This window comes from Castanea sativa, chromosome 10, assembly GCF_040712315.1.
Source record: "Castanea sativa cultivar Marrone di Chiusa Pesio chromosome 10, ASM4071231v1".
Classification (NCBI taxonomy): Eukaryota; Viridiplantae; Streptophyta; class Magnoliopsida; order Fagales; family Fagaceae; genus Castanea; species Castanea sativa.
Window position 1 is genome coordinate 3,865,927 of NC_134022.1, and position 15,610 is coordinate 3,881,536.

Genomic DNA, 15,610 nt, shown 5'->3' on the forward strand with positions numbered 1-15,610 from the left:
ATAAGACTAATTACATTTACTTTTAAAAAAAATAATTTGAATACTTATTTATATATTTATGATAAAACTGTTTAATTTTTAATGTGTCTATACGTATGCATGTGTTACATGCTATTTATTTTTAATAATTTAAATAATTATTTATATTTTTATAATAAAAATTGTATTCAATTTTAAATACATCTATGCGTTTGTATGAGTTATAAGCTAATTAATATAAATTGGGTCATACATATAATATAAAATTTTAAATCACATTTGATTTCTACACCTTTAATAAATTTATTAAAAATTTTAAAATATAAAAACAAAACCCATTTAAAGCTCGATTTTGCTAGTACCTACCAATAACGTGGGGCGCGAGCATCAGTGGGTTCTTCACTTCTTCTGCTTGTCTCATTTGTGTTAACTTATACCCACACAGTTGGTTTGTGTTTTCATGAGTTTTTCTATATTTCAACACAGTTGGTTTGTGTTTCCATTCACCACCTTTCAACCTCTTGGGTTGTACTAGTCTGTGTAGCTGTTGCTGAAGTTCCCGGCTTGGGATTTGGCCTAGGTAGACCTCACTTTTCGCTGCCTTATTTTTATGCCCTGAACCTGTTTGACGTTTTGTCTAAACCAAAAATCAACATAGTTATCCTTGCATTTCTCTCTTCCTCTTATTGCCAACATCTCAAAATCTCAATCATGAGATAGCTACAATGGAAGTAGTTGTAGCAGCCCCTCAGTTGAAAGCAGTAGGACTAAGTAGTGTTCATGCTCATACTGCATCCACATTCACTAGTAGTACTAGTTTAAGTAAAAGTAAGTGTGCACTTCAGATTCGGCAGCCTCTACGCAGCCCCAAACAAAATGTTTTCATCATTAATGATGAAAATAATAATGACAAAACCGATACTTCAAAACCAATGGAAATGGCAATAAAAACTACTACTCCTCCTAATAAGAAGAGAGGCAGCAGCAGGTGCACAAGCTCGGATATTTTGCGATTGATGGATGTGCTTGGCCTCCCCATACCCCATGATATGTATGCTTCCCTTATCCAAGAATGCACTCTCGCTGCGGACTCTGCAAGAGCTATGGAGTTGCATGCCCGCATCACCCCGAGGCTCAAACTTCCATTGCCTTTGCTTAACCGGCTCCTTCTCATGCACGTATCATGCGGTCTATTTGACACTGCCAGGCATTTGTTTGAACAAATGTTCTGTAAGGACATCCTCACTTGGGCCACCATGATTGTTGCTTATGCCAGCAATGAAGACTACCATGAAGCCGTAACTTTGTTTGTGAAAATGCAATCCCAATCTCAATTTAAGTTTTTCGAATTACCCACATGGCTTATAGTTTGTGTTCTCAAGGCATGTCTGTACACTATGGATATGGAACTCGGAAAGCAACTCCATGGCAGCTTACTGAAGTTGGGTATTGCTAATGATTTCTTTCTCAACAGTTCCCTAATCGAATTTTATGGGAAATTCAAATGCCTTGAAGGTGCTGACTTTGTCTTTAATCAACTCCCACGTCACAATACCCTGACATGGACGGCCAGAATCATTAGCAGCTGCAGGGAAGAGCATTTCCATGATGTTTTTACTTACTTTAGGGAGATGGGAAGGGCAGGAATTAAGAAAAACAAGTTCACATTTTCTAGTGTTCTCAAGGCATGTGGTGGGATTCAGGACCATGGGCATTGCGGTCGACAGGTCCATGCCAATGCCATCAAGCTTGGGCTGGATACAGATACTTTCGTGCAGTGTGGGTTAATTGACATGTATGGAAGAAGTGGGCTACTGCCAGATGCAAAACTGGTGTTTGAGATGAATAGTGACAACAAGAGAAACACTGCATGTTTGAATGCAATGGTTACCGGGTACATGCGAAATGGCTTTTACATTGAAGCCGTCAAGTTTCTGTATCAGATCAAGGCAGCTGGAGTGCAGCCCCCAGAATCTCTGCTCAACCAACTGAGGATAGCTTGTGGTAGTAACACTACTGAGAGCAAGATCTAAACAGACAGGTGGAATGTATACTTGAGGCAGATGACATGCCCTTATAGTTTTCTTCTGTGACTCATCATCATTTGCGCATGACATCTTTGTCCATCTAACAGCATTGAATGGACGACCTTGCATAGCACCACTGAAACAAACCATAACTGGAATATTTTTTGTACCCAACCCCTCCCTCTCCCCCCCCAATTTTTCTTAAGTTTGTGCTTGTATAATCTGCAATAGAACCTAAAATTAGCTTTTAGCTACTGTAAATAAAACATACAACATATTTGAGTATAAGGTATTTATTCATCTTGGGCCACACATCTGAACTACTGATCTGGAGATTTTTGCATTTGCTGTCCAAGGTATCCAGGTTCAAAATCATTGGTGTCACTGTTTACCTTGAAGTTTTGAACAGCCTGACCTGGTGCTTTAATATTATATATAGCTATTGATGTGAGATCCGTGTGTTTTTTTTATGACTTGGGGAAGGAGGGGTAGGGGTTTGCAGTTGTTCTGTTGGCTTTGTTTTCCCTTGGAATTTCTGATGTTGATGATGATGTTGAGTTGAACAGGTATGTTTAACCACTGGTGGAGGTGCTGATATATGGGTATGGCATATCTGCATAAGCTGAGTTAGGATTAGTTTTTAGTTTCTGCATCAATTTCTATTCAAAAGATTATCCTTCCTTTGCAAAAGTCAATTCTCTAATATACTATTTTTTGCTCGATACCAAGCAAGGTTTGATAGTTTTTGGTTCTAGAGCATTTTCTTATTCTGTAGGAACACATTTTGAAGGATCTACTCAAAAGGCAACAATGGAAAGCCAAAATTGGTTTCAGTTTAAACAGGACTCTTTTTTTACTACCAACAGTGCTTTGAACAAATAGCATCATGCAAGTCAGCCACAATCAAGGGGGGGGGGGGTGTGGATCAACACATCCAATGGGGTTAGACGCACTGACAATCTTCATTATTTGATGAAGTTATTTTATTTTTCTTTATTCTGGATGTTGGTCAATATTCATGTCAGTAACACTTCTGCACCCCCCCCCCCCCCCTCCCGTCCCTCCTATCTTATTCCGACACAAAGAAGATGAAAAAATAAAAGAGGATTTCTTATTATTGCTGAAACTAGTCCGTTTTGGTGAGACCTAGGGAGCTTCTTGTTTTATTGTGAAATAGATTATTGAGCAGTAAGTAAGTCCTACTCTCTCTCTCTCTCTCTCTCACACACACACACACACACATATCAGCACAACTTCAATAATAGCAAGGGTAGATGCATGGGCAATATTTCCGGGAGTTTAATTTTGATCTTTTATATTATGTATTCAGAAGCAGCCATTTTACAATACCCCTTGATGAAAATGGGAGATTTCTTGCAATCTTTATGATGGGAGGCATAGTGGCATACATAGCCAATGGGTGAATTAGCATTCCTAATTAATACACAAGGATACTAAGATGGATTTTAGTACGGTGGTTGAGCTATAAACTGTAATTGTTGGTTCCAGAATTCACCAAGCAGTTGCAGTGAGTGGCAAAATTGCACTTCATGATAAAATATATTATCATCTTTCAGGAAAAAAAAGGTATGTCATGCATTTTAATGCTACACATTATTGTAAAATCGTCTGAGTCCTGGTGTTATTACAATCTGTATTTTTTTGGCGAATATGTGCATGCACTTAACTTTTCATGCCATGGATACTTGAAATTTAAATGAACCCCTTGTTTTACTATTTTCTGACAAATACAAGTTAGGCTTATTTATTGGTTCCATAGAAAATACAAGTTAATCGATCCCAGACATTACTCAAACTTTCCTTGGAAAGATCTCCATAGAAAATATCTCACGATTAAGATTGCTACAAGACAATCTCAAGCATGCCGTTCCTCAGTAAAATTCTTTTGGGAAGATCTCTATCATACTTTGAGAACATGTCTTTCTTAGCAAATATCTCATTGGACAGATCTGTAAAGTTGTCATAAGACAGACCTACATCCTGTTATGGGATTCCTTCTCTTTGTCCATTAGAGAGAAGAATCTAAAATATTTTCTTCGACGGCTTCATTTCTCACAAATATCAGGTGTCTTAGAAAGAAAAAAACAAATTAACATTCTTGGTCACATAATCTCAGGTTCATACATTTTTTATTAGATTCTAGATGGTGTATCAGTCAGACATTAATAATGCCTGTTGATGTTGAATTTACGTATATGTAACCTGTGGCTGTGATGATCTTTAACAATATGCAGGGTGACGGATGCCGACAATTGTTTTCAGAGAGGAGGGGGAGGGACCAATGATAATGAACAATGAGGCATATATGAGCTTTGTCCATGCCAGATGGGGATGAAATGTTAGTGGATGTAATGTATTGTAAACATCTCCAACCTTATTCTTGACGGGAGGATTAATGTTCTGATAACGAAGGTAAAGATTATCTCAACTCCATTTGTAAGATTTTTTGTGCATTGCATAAGTTCTTGACAGATCCTTTGTTAATGAGATTCTTGCTTTCAACATCGGGTCCCTCTTGCATCTGGATATATATGTGTAATTTTTTTTTTCTTCTCCTGAATTGCATGTGGATGTATTAGCACTGCGATATTTGGACCAGATAAAGCAAGTAATGAGGATTTAATTGCTTGCTCACTGAAAAGGATTAGCAATGAAAACACATCCTCACTAGTCACCACATATGAATATCTGGTTTTTTATTTATTTTTTATGTAAGACTTTTTTCTTTTTTGATAAGATACAATTGACTAATTGGTTGTTCAATTTGTTTGGTTTATTAATCTTTCAACCTGGGTTGAATTGAACTAGAAAAAGTGGTATTAGACGTTAGAACTTTAAGACTGGGGCTAAAAATCACTTGCTTAATTATCTTGATCTCAAAAAATAGTAATGTCTGGTATACAATATTTTTTTTTATAAGTTTTATTTATTTATTCTTTGCAATTGTTTCTTTGGAAATAATTTTGTTAATATAGAAACTCTGTATTAAGGAAGAATAAATATATTATCGTAATTGGGATGTTCATGATCCCCTCCCTTGGTTGAAAATGATTTTTTTTTTTTCTTTTTTGTGTTGTGGTTGTGAGTGAGGGTTTGGTTTGGGATGGTCCCCTAGCGCATTTATCGATACCAAAAGAAATAGAACGTTGCTATAGACACCAAAAATTTCATTCACTCATAATTCATCTCCTTCTCACATGGAATGGGACATTGCATACAACAAGTACGCAAAATACCAATGAGAGAGAGAGAGAGAGAGAGAGAGAGAGAGAGAGAGTTTCAGTCTATGTCTCTAGACTTTTGGCAAGAAATATCAACTTTGAGCATCTTTTTTTCCACCTCACAATACCTATCCCTGGTTAGCCCACCTAACCAAGGAGGCAAGAATCTAGATACAATAAAACTAGGGTAGCATATGTTTTCGTACACACTTTGTGTTCTGTGTGGTAAACTGTGAGAGTGATGGAGGAAAAAATAATAAGTACATATAACATACAACTAATCACAATTTGGAGAAATTGTAAGTCCTTATAGTAGATAAGTGATGTGGTTCACTATTTCAGTAAAAGACTTCCACTTACTTAAAATTGTGGAGTTTTAAATAAAAATTGAATACTGACTTAGCAATTTTAAATAGGTGGAAGTTTTTTACTGAAATGATGGACAAATGACGTGGTCCACCATGAGAACCATATAATTTCTTCACAAACTGTTACATAAAATAATTGTAACAAAATATGTAAGGACAATGTCTATTACACACTTGTATGCATTGACATCGGTGAATAAATGCACCATAACCATAACTCTTAAGTTTTAAAATTTGAAAATCATGACTTAAACATCCCTTTTGAAAATGGATATTACTTAATTCTTATACGGATTTATAAAATTAGAGAAATGTATGGGTTTCCCAATTGCCATGGCCCATTTTACATTCGTGTAGAGTAATAGATTCAGGGGCCCGCTTTATCTTGTATGGTTGTATTTCATATATGGATAGTATAGTTTGTCTTACTATGGAAATTGTACATTTTCTTGTGTCATTGAAAATATAAATTTTCTTCTAAAAAAAAAAAAGAAAAAGAAATTGTGTGTTTTCAAAATTGTGGTCCAAAAAATTTGCTCCTGCCTCACGCTTGGTCTTGCGTTTCTTAATTTTTACTCTTTTATATAGGATAGGAATAGGATAGTTTTATGGAATTTCTGCTTTCATTTTCCTTTTCCTTTTTTTACTAAGGAAAACATTAAAATTACTATAAAGGAAAATAAATATATAACCATTAAATATATAGAGTAATACTACAGCCACAAATTATTTTACATCATTTTTACAAACTATTGATATGATAAATTTTTACTTATTCTAACATCACATTTTGACTTACAATAACTATTAGGATAATATTAAAGTCACATCAGCAGTTTGTAAAAATATTATAAAATAGTTTATGTATGTAGCATTACTCAAATATATACTATATAAGAAAAGTTGGGTTTTATCATCAGAAGCGGACGTTATAAGTTGAAACTCTTTTAAAAGTTGGGCTTAAAATTGCTTTAAATGAAAATTTTGCTGAAAAGAAAAATAATTTTTAATATTTTGCACCTCTACTTTGCCTTTGTAAATAAAATCTACTGGTTACTAAAATTTCCTAAATCACTGCCGCAACCTATGATTGAAAGAAACATGATAATGCCACGGTAATTTCTGATACAGTATTGCCCAAAGAATGTTGAAGGTGTTATAAACTTGCATTACAAAATGGCATCTTTATGAGAAAGTTTATAAGCACGAAAATTTGACACTCGTTAATGTGATAAATTATTAGTAATAGATAATAAATAAATAAATAAAATACGTCAAAAGTGGGCCTAAAATGAGATTCAGTACAAGCTTACCAACCCAGATGATGAAAAAAATGTAGTCAATTTTTATGTGTACTTAGGCGTTGCTCATTCATAGTTCATTGATGCTTATGCCTGATTATCCTGCAGTGTACGCTTTCCGAAGATCTGTCAAAATAATTCACTAACTGTTCACTGCTGAACCCATTGCCCCACCATTTAGATGCCCATACTGGACGCAATAATGGAATGGATTTTGCGAACAGTTTGGAAATTGCCGACGGGCCCTACTTGTTAAGCGCCAAGAGTAAAAGCCAAGCCATCAATGATAGGGATGAAAACAGGGCATGATGGGTCTGAATCTGATTATGGCTGTCTAGTTCACTTTTTAAAGGCAAGAAAAATTCATGCGAGACTAAAGTAGATAGGTCAAGCCAAAGCGGGTTGGTTTTGATACTAACAAAGAGAAAGATGAGAGAAAAAGAATGGGTAAGCACCCAAAAAAAAAAAGATGGTAATCATTGAGAACATTGTGAAAGATTTAATTGAGGTCAAATATGAGGATGAGTCCACAACTCACAATCCTCAAGCCTCAGTTGATTTGTTGAAGATGACTATACAATATGTTGATTTTCTTGGAGTAGAAAATTTTAATTTTATTATCAACCCTTTGTTGATTGATGTTGCAAATAAATTGAAAGTAGATGAGAAAAAATTTTCTGCTACACTTTATGAAGGATTCAAGTTTCACAACCGGATCAAGTCAATAAAGCATTCGAAGTATTTGTTTATTTGGAGCGGAAGATTTCAGATTTCAAAGATGAACTTGAGGACAAGTTTGTTTCAAGCGGAGGGGTCTGATGTAGGACACAATTTACTGTTTAATTATTGTAATTTATTATTTTTGGTATTTTTATGTAAAAACGTTATTTTAGGTTTGGATAATTTATTTCCTTGTTTTTAGATGCATTTAATGCTTTTTAGGTCAAATTTGATTCCTGATATGGTAAAATATCAATTAGGAGTTATTTTAGAATTTTTTTTTTTATTTGTCAAGTTTAATGGAGCCCTTAAATAAGCCCTTAAGTCTGTAAACGTTTTTCATAGATTATTGAATAAAAATCAGAAAATGTGAGGCTTTGCTCTTCTTTTGGTTCTTTAAGAACTGTGAACTTATCAGGGATTCTTCCTTGTGGCGTTCAAACTTTATACCTTCGGTTCATGATTCATTATAATCATTGTGTCAAGGTGTCATACTTATACCTTTGGTTCGCGTTTCGATTATAAACGTTGGATAAGGGTTTCTATCAAAAATCTGAGTTTTAGCTTTCTTGGGCAAATATTCCAATATTGTTTGTTGGGTGTCAAAGCGTGTCGATGGAGGTTCGCATCAGTTGAGAGAGAGGCTAAGAGAAACTCTTGCAAAGTACAATGGGTTGAGTGGAATGAGATATTTTTGCCAATTTTAAAAACCTGTTAGGAGTTTTTCTTCTTCATCCAAAAAATTATATATGCTTTTTTTATGCCAAAGTAAAAATTTAGGAGAGTAAGGGGTCCGTTTGGATACAGCTTATTTTGTTGAAAATTAAAAACTAAAAACATTGTAGTAAAATAATTTTTAAATGTGTGAATAGTGCTATGGGACATATTTTTAATGAAAAAGTTGCTGCAAAGTAAGGTTTTTGGGTCCTGTGAACAGTGCACGAGACCCACTGGTGTGCATTGTCCATCGCTTATTTTGCTGGTGTGAACAGTGCACTCACAGAAAATTCACATACAGAAAAGTCAAAAATCACAGCTAAAAAAAAAAATGTAGACGCAAAACGTAGTTTCATCCGGATCCAAACGCCACCTAAGTATTATTCTAAGAAAACATAAATACAAAGTAGATTTTATAAGTGATTGGGATGAAGGTTTCCTAAAGAATCTATCAGACTCAAAGGGTCTTGTGTAATGGTTATATGTAAGCAATTTCTCATAACATGGGAAGTATACGGATGTATGATTTTTGTCAACTATGTCTCGGTTGCATGCAATTAATGTATATAATAAGAGTAGTGTTTATTCACACAAACTATTTCATACCCCTAAAAGTAACTAAGTTACGATTTCAGTTGCTTTTAAGAGTATGTGTAAAATAGTTTGTGATCAAGTTAAACTCATAAAATAATTATTTCAAGTGGTGGGGCTCTAACTTGTAAAAGATCTCTTTAATTTTTAGTGATTAGGCAATGAATTGCGTGATTGATACCTAATTTCATGAGACAAAGACATGGGTCCATTTCGATTGGATAATCATAATATCCTTCTAATTTTATGGATCTTGCAAACTCAAAATGCAACCAATAGTGTAAGCATCAAACTTTGTGGCTATGGCTCACTGGCTTACTTTCCTCTCAAGGCTCATAAATAACCCCAATAATTAACTTACATCTCTAACCCAATCCTCCCTAGCTTCCTCATAACATTTGTTGTGTTTACCCATTTAGTGGGGGTGGTTGTACATTTCTTTCGGAGAGGACCACAACAACATGGATGCCTTATCTTCTTCTTTCCTCTCTACTTTCTCCACCCAAAAGCTTCTCTACCGAACAACAACACCACCACCGCCACCATCATCTACTATCCTCAATGTTAGGATTGAAGAAAAGCCCCAACAAGCCCCAACAACAAAAACTACACAACCCATTTCCACTTCAACCACCCCACCTCCAATTCCAAAAACAACGTCCCAAAACCCATCCTCCATAAGATCATCATCTTCAAATTCTTTACAAACAACAAAGAGAAAAGTAGAGCCATCAGTGCCAGCACTGATTTTCAATGCATTTGACGACATAATCAACACCTTCATAGACCCTCCTACCAAACCATCAGTGGATCCAAAACACGTTCTCTCCCAAAACTTTGCTCCTGTACTCAACGAGCTTCCCCCAACAGAATGTAGAGTAATACAAGGCTCACTCCCACCGTCTTTGAACGGTGCATACATTCGCAATGGCCCGAACCCTCAGTTCCTCCCTCGCGGCCCTTACCACCTCTTCGATGGTGACGGTATGCTTCACTCTATACGCATCTCACAAGGCAAAGCCTGGCTTTGCAGCCGATACGTGAAGACAAACAAGTACACGTTGGAACGCGAAGCAGGGTTTCCACTGTTTCCCAATGTTTTCTCTGGTTTCAATGGCCTCACTGCCTCAGCGGCACGTGGTGCTTTATCTGCTGCTCGAATCCTCACAGGTCAAGTCGATCTTTCCAATGGCTTTGGCCTGGCGAATACGAGTTTGGTTTTGTTTGCGAATCGTTTGCTTGCACTAGGCGAGTCTGATTTGCCTTACTCGGTGAAACTGAGCTCAAATGGAGATATAGAAACTTTGGGACGCTATGATTTTGATGGGAAACTTTTTATGAGCATGACTGCTCATCCTAAAATCGACTCCGACACCGGTGAAGCCTTTGCGTTTCGATACGGCCCAGTTCCTCCATTTTTGACCTACTTCAGGTTCGATAAAAATGGAGTGAAACAACCAGATGTGCCCATATTCTCCATGACCCGTCCTTCTTTTTTGCATGACTTTGCTATAACAAAGAAGTATGCAATATTTGCTGACATACAAATTGGGATGAACCCTTTGGAAATGATAGCAGGAGGGTCTCCTGTGGGATCAGACCCGTCGAAAGTGTCGAGAATTGGAGTGATACCTCGATATGCAAAGGACGAGTCTGAGATGAAATGGTTTGATGTGCCTGGTTTCAATATTATACATGCTATAAATGCATGGGATGAAGAAGATGGCAATGTAATAGAGATGGTTGCACCTAACATATTGTCTGTGGAACACACCTTGGAGAGAATGGAACTTGTTCATGCGTTGGTGGAGAAAGTGAGGATCGACCTCAACACAGGGATTGTAAAAAGGTAAGTGCAGAAGAGATAGAAAAGATCTTAATAAACCAACATAGTATTTTCTTGAAACTTAAGTCATTATTATTATTATTCATGGTCTTTTCATAATAACTAAGGTAAAAGTCAACTTTCTCGTATCACGTCCCTTTTCACATCACCTTTTTTTTTTTTTTTTTTTTAATTACAAATTACAGACCATGTGATTGAATTTTAAACCTTAAAATTATAAATTTTGAATTTTACCCTTGGAGTTTGGGTATTTAGGATTTAGATCTTGACATTTTAGAACTTGAATTTTAATTCTTAAAGTTTAGAATTGTTTGGATTATATACTCTTAAATTATAAAACTTTAGAGTGTAAAATTTAAACAGCTCAAAACTTTAAAGAGTAAAATCTAAACACTCCTAAAATATATAGGGTAAAATTCAAATTTTAAAACATTAGGGTTTAAAATCCAAATATCACCAAACTTTAAGAAATAAAATCCAAATTCTAAAATTTCAAAAAATAAAATTCAATCACTCCCAAACTTTAGAGTTATAATTTACAATTTATCTTTTTTTTTTTTAATGGATTTTTCACATCACTTTTTAATTCAGTTAAAAGATAAAATTAATCTTTGTCATGAAAATAATTTATAACCAAACGTATACTATATTATATAATATATTACATTTTGTATGATGTTTACATTATAAAATATTTGTTTCTTCATTTTTATTAATGTCAATTAATTTTGCTCTCAATCGAACTAAAGTCTTTGATTCTGTCACTAAAGGTACCCCATATCAGCGAGGAATCTAGATTTTGCGGTTATAAACCCAGCATACATGGGGAAGAAGAACAAGTATGTGTACGCGGGGGTGGGTGATCCAATGCCAAAGATATCTGGGGTGGTGAAGTTGGACTTGTCTAAAGGAGATCAACGTGAGGAGTGCACTGTGGCAAGTAGAATGTATGGGGAAGGGTGTTATGGGGGAGAGCCTTTCTTTGTGGCAAGAGAGGCTGCAGAGAATTTGGATGCAGATGAGGATGATGGGTATGTTATGTCTTATGTGCATGATGAGAATACAGGAGAGTCAAGGTTCTTGGTGATGGATGCCAAGTCTCCCAATCTTGATCTTGTTGCCACCGTGAAGCTCCCACGCAGGGTTCCCTATGGGTTCCATGGATTATTTGTCGCCGAAAGTGACCTCAACAAGATCTAGCAAAATTATAGAGAATACAATGATGTCGAACCATCTCATATGAATAGTGAATCTCATTAATTTGATTTAATTTTTATTAATGAGATTCACTATTCATATACAATTTATTATAACGTGAGAAGGAGTTTGACAATGTTATATAGATAATAAATTTCACTAATTGAGGTTGTAAGTTATACTAAACATCTTTCACAACAAATCATATTAATTAGTTATATCATTATTGTAATATACCAGCTACAACCATAAATGATTATGAGATTTATTGTTTCAATAAGAGTCTAACAAGTGGGGTTGGTTGTGCATGATGTGAAGGCAGAAGAGTCGAGGTTTTTTGTGAGATGGATGATTTGATCTCCCAATCTTGAAGACACTTTGTGTGGCCACTATGAAACTACCACACAAGGTTTTTTATGGGTAACATGGATGGTTTGTCCTGGAAATGAAAACGACCTCAACAAGCTCTAGTATAATTAGTGCTGGTACTGGTAAGTTAGGCTAATTTTGTCAAGTAGCATAATTTTAAGAAAAAATGAGAAGAAACCTTTTGTTTTTTTATTTCATATTTAGTTTTAACACGCAAATCTAATAAAATAATATAAATAATTCAATAAAATAATATAAACAATACAATAAAAAATTCATTTAACTATAAGAGAGAGGATTCTCCAAACAAAAAAAAAACTATGAGAGAGAGAAGGAATAAAAATGTAATTAAGTAGCAAGCCAACTTATTGATATTATTATAGCAACTTGTTAAGAAATTTAACTTTAACAACTTGAATGTAATTAAGTAGCTTTATTGTATTTGTGTACAATAAATAACTATTTTCAAATAAATTATCATTAATATCACTTCTATTTTTCCAACTCACATGTATCATAGTTAATATCACTATTTCTTTTTCCGTAGAAACAATATCTCTTTCACTTCTTCTAAAAAAAAAATCTCTTTTACTTTTACTTTTCACCGAAAGCCTAACTTCACATCATGTGTCCCTTGACTGACATGAAGGGCTGTTTTGTTTTTTTGTTTTTTCTATTTTTTGCAATGTTATAAGCATGTGCCCCATCAATCAAGAGTTGCAATTAACTTTGGTAAAAGTTTTATAATTAAATAAAAAATATAAGATTCACCTGCATTAAAAATCGATTAATACCTTAATAGTTATCATCAAAAGTAAACACTATGAGTTGAAAATTTCATCCATAAATTGAAACTATCATCAGGGTAGAAACCATAAATTAAAACCGTCTCAACGAAAAATTGTTTCATATCGCTATCGCCATAACTAACATTGCCAATAATGCACACAAGTGAAGGAGTGGTGGGTCTGGTTGCCAAAATAATATCTTCTTGACTTCATGATAACGATTCCCCTCACTGATCACATGTCTCCATGTTATGGTTGCAATACAGTGGGGACGCAAATTCCTGGCACCACACAAAGCAGTATTTGATGTTTCCAGATATGATTTATGAACACAAATATTTTTTTGATAAAGTTTCCGATAAACTTGCTCTCTTTATTATAATGTCAATGTCCCAATCATTTTTATTTCTGAATAATACTAAAGATACAAATTTTCTTTATAAAAAATTTTACAAACCATTGATGTAGTGAGTTGTTATTAGTAATTGAAAAAGTGATGTTTATAGCAAATCTGGATAAAAACCAAGAAAAAGTTTAACGCATTAAGTTGTAAAATAGTTTATAATTGTAGCATTACTCGTTTGGTTAATATATGTCTTATTTTAGAAAATGTTTTATGAAAAATCGAAAAAACTGGCAAAAAAGTTATTCATTTTTTTTACCATAGAAAATTTACTAAAGTAGTTTACTAATAAACTAACTGAAACTCACCTAAACACAAATCTCAATCTTATAAATTAATCATACTATCAATTTAAACATGCACGCATTGATAATATTCACATTGCTTATTTAATATATCATAAATTCGGGTTTACATTTCTTAATTTTAAATTTTAAGGTGGCGTTTGTTTAAAAGGAATAATATTCCATGGAAGTCTAAATCTCAAATATGGGATACATGAGAATCAAGAGGCCGGACTGTCTATATACTATATGTAGTGGGTTTTATTAGGAATTTTATAAAATTTTCGAAAATGTGAAATCTTCTGTTTCATTTATTCTTATCAATTTTATATGAGTTATATATTCTTCCTCAAATATTCTTAGGTTTATAACGACAATCTCAAGTGTATTATCCGTAATGAATTAGGTTAAATATTCTAAAATGTAATAGTCTATAATTAACAAATACACAAAGAAAATCAGTATTTTTTAAAAAAGATATGGTTTATGAGGACATCAAGCCATGTCAAAAAGTTATTTATAATTCTTAAAAGACAAACAATTCCATATAGCAGATAAAAATCAGTGTAAAAATAATAATCATAATATAAAAAAAGAGTTGAATACATAGTTGTGGGGATCCAAAAACACCAAGAATGAAGCACAAGTCGATGAAAAATGATCAACACAACTAATTAGTAAGAAAAGAGATGGTAATCCATAATGGGAAGATTGGACAGAAAAATTGAAGATTAAGACCGATTAACTAACTGTGATGTACTAAAGAATGGCCTTAGATGAGGATTACAAGTTGAATTCTAGCTATTACAAATTAGAGTTCTATCATTTTCTCTATTCTCTCTAAAATCCAATCCCCCTTTCTGGGGGGTCAATTTCTCCTTTTATCCTCCCAGCTCCTCTCTTTCCAGCCGTTCATCATCTTGTTGGATGTCAAAGGAAACTGGTCCCGTCAAAGGAAACTGGTCCCATCAAATACCCATTTCCTTACTTTGTGATCATGAAGGGAGACTTCTGAGGTTTTCTCATTGTTCCGTCATTTATCATTCAATGTGGCTGAGATTAGGTAGGAACATTTAATTAATGCGGAGGTGACTATTGCTTTGAACTTTGTGCCGTTTTCTTTGTGTCCTCTACGAGAATTCTAGGCCCAGGTCTCATACTCTGATATATTGCTGAAGTTTTCCTCCGCTAAGGGATCCTCAGATTACCTCGGCTGATAACTCAGGCCATTCTGCTCTTCTTAGGCCTTTGGGCTTATGATGTTGAGGCTTGGGCCCAATCCCACCCTCCTAAGTTGCTACTTCCATAGTCCTTTTTCGGCCCACAATCGACGTGAAGGAGACACCTACCCTGCTACCCCCACGATCGCATAATCACTTTATTAAAATAACTGTATTTTAATTATTCAAAAGGTGGTGCTCCAAAAAAAAAATTTAAGTCAAAGATATTAAATTAAGATTATAATTATCACTATAAAAGAAATAAAAAAAATACAGGAATGTGGATACCACCTGTTTATATTAAAATATATTAATAACCATTTTATTTGTAAAATTTTCATAATTTTAGCTTATTTATTTATTTTAAAAAAAAACACTATATACACAATTTTATGAGTTGGAGAATAAATTCCATTGATTAAAAGATTGGCATATAATAAGCTTAATAAAGAAAAGAAACCATACAAACCTATGTGATTGACAAAATTGTAATAAATATAAATATAATTGACATTTACAAGTACGAAAATAATTTTAAAAAATTCCTAAATTCCATCG

The 15,610-nt window shown here is 34.3% G+C and overlaps 2 protein-coding genes across 2 annotated transcripts; both read left to right on the top strand.

The window, feature by feature from the left end:
- Positions 1-365: 365 nt before the first annotated feature.
- LOC142613018 (pentatricopeptide repeat-containing protein At1g31790) lies at positions 366-2,724 on the top strand. Its single transcript, XM_075785197.1, has one exon. It carries the CDS (start codon positions 705-707, stop codon positions 2,010-2,012), a length of 1,308 nt encoding a protein of 435 aa, XP_075641312.1. The 5' UTR covers positions 366-704; the 3' UTR covers positions 2,013-2,724.
- Positions 2,725-9,316: 6,592 nt separating this feature from the next.
- LOC142611769 (putative carotenoid cleavage dioxygenase 4, chloroplastic) lies at positions 9,317-12,264 on the top strand. The gene is made up of 2 exons (XM_075783900.1): positions 9,317-10,794; positions 11,562-12,264. The coding sequence occupies exons 1-2, from the start codon at positions 9,407-9,409 to the stop codon at positions 11,989-11,991; spliced, it is 1,818 nt and encodes a 605-aa protein (XP_075640015.1). The 5' UTR covers positions 9,317-9,406; the 3' UTR covers positions 11,992-12,264.
- The last annotated feature ends 3,346 nt before the right edge of the window (positions 12,265-15,610 follow it).

What these genes read in the sequence shown, in the direction of transcription:
- LOC142613018 (XM_075785197.1), top strand. Translation starts at nt 705, where the DNA reads ATGGAAGTAGTTGTAGCAGCCCCTCAGTTGAAAGCAGTAGGACTAAGT.
- LOC142611769 (XM_075783900.1), top strand. Translation starts at nt 9,407, where the DNA reads ATGGATGCCTTATCTTCTTCTTTCCTCTCTACTTTCTCCACCCAAAAG. An exon ending in AACACAGGGATTGTAAAAAG is followed by an intron (nt 10,795 to 11,561) that starts GTAAGTGCAGAA and finishes CTGTCACTAAAG; the next exon opens with GTACCCCATATCAGCGAGGA.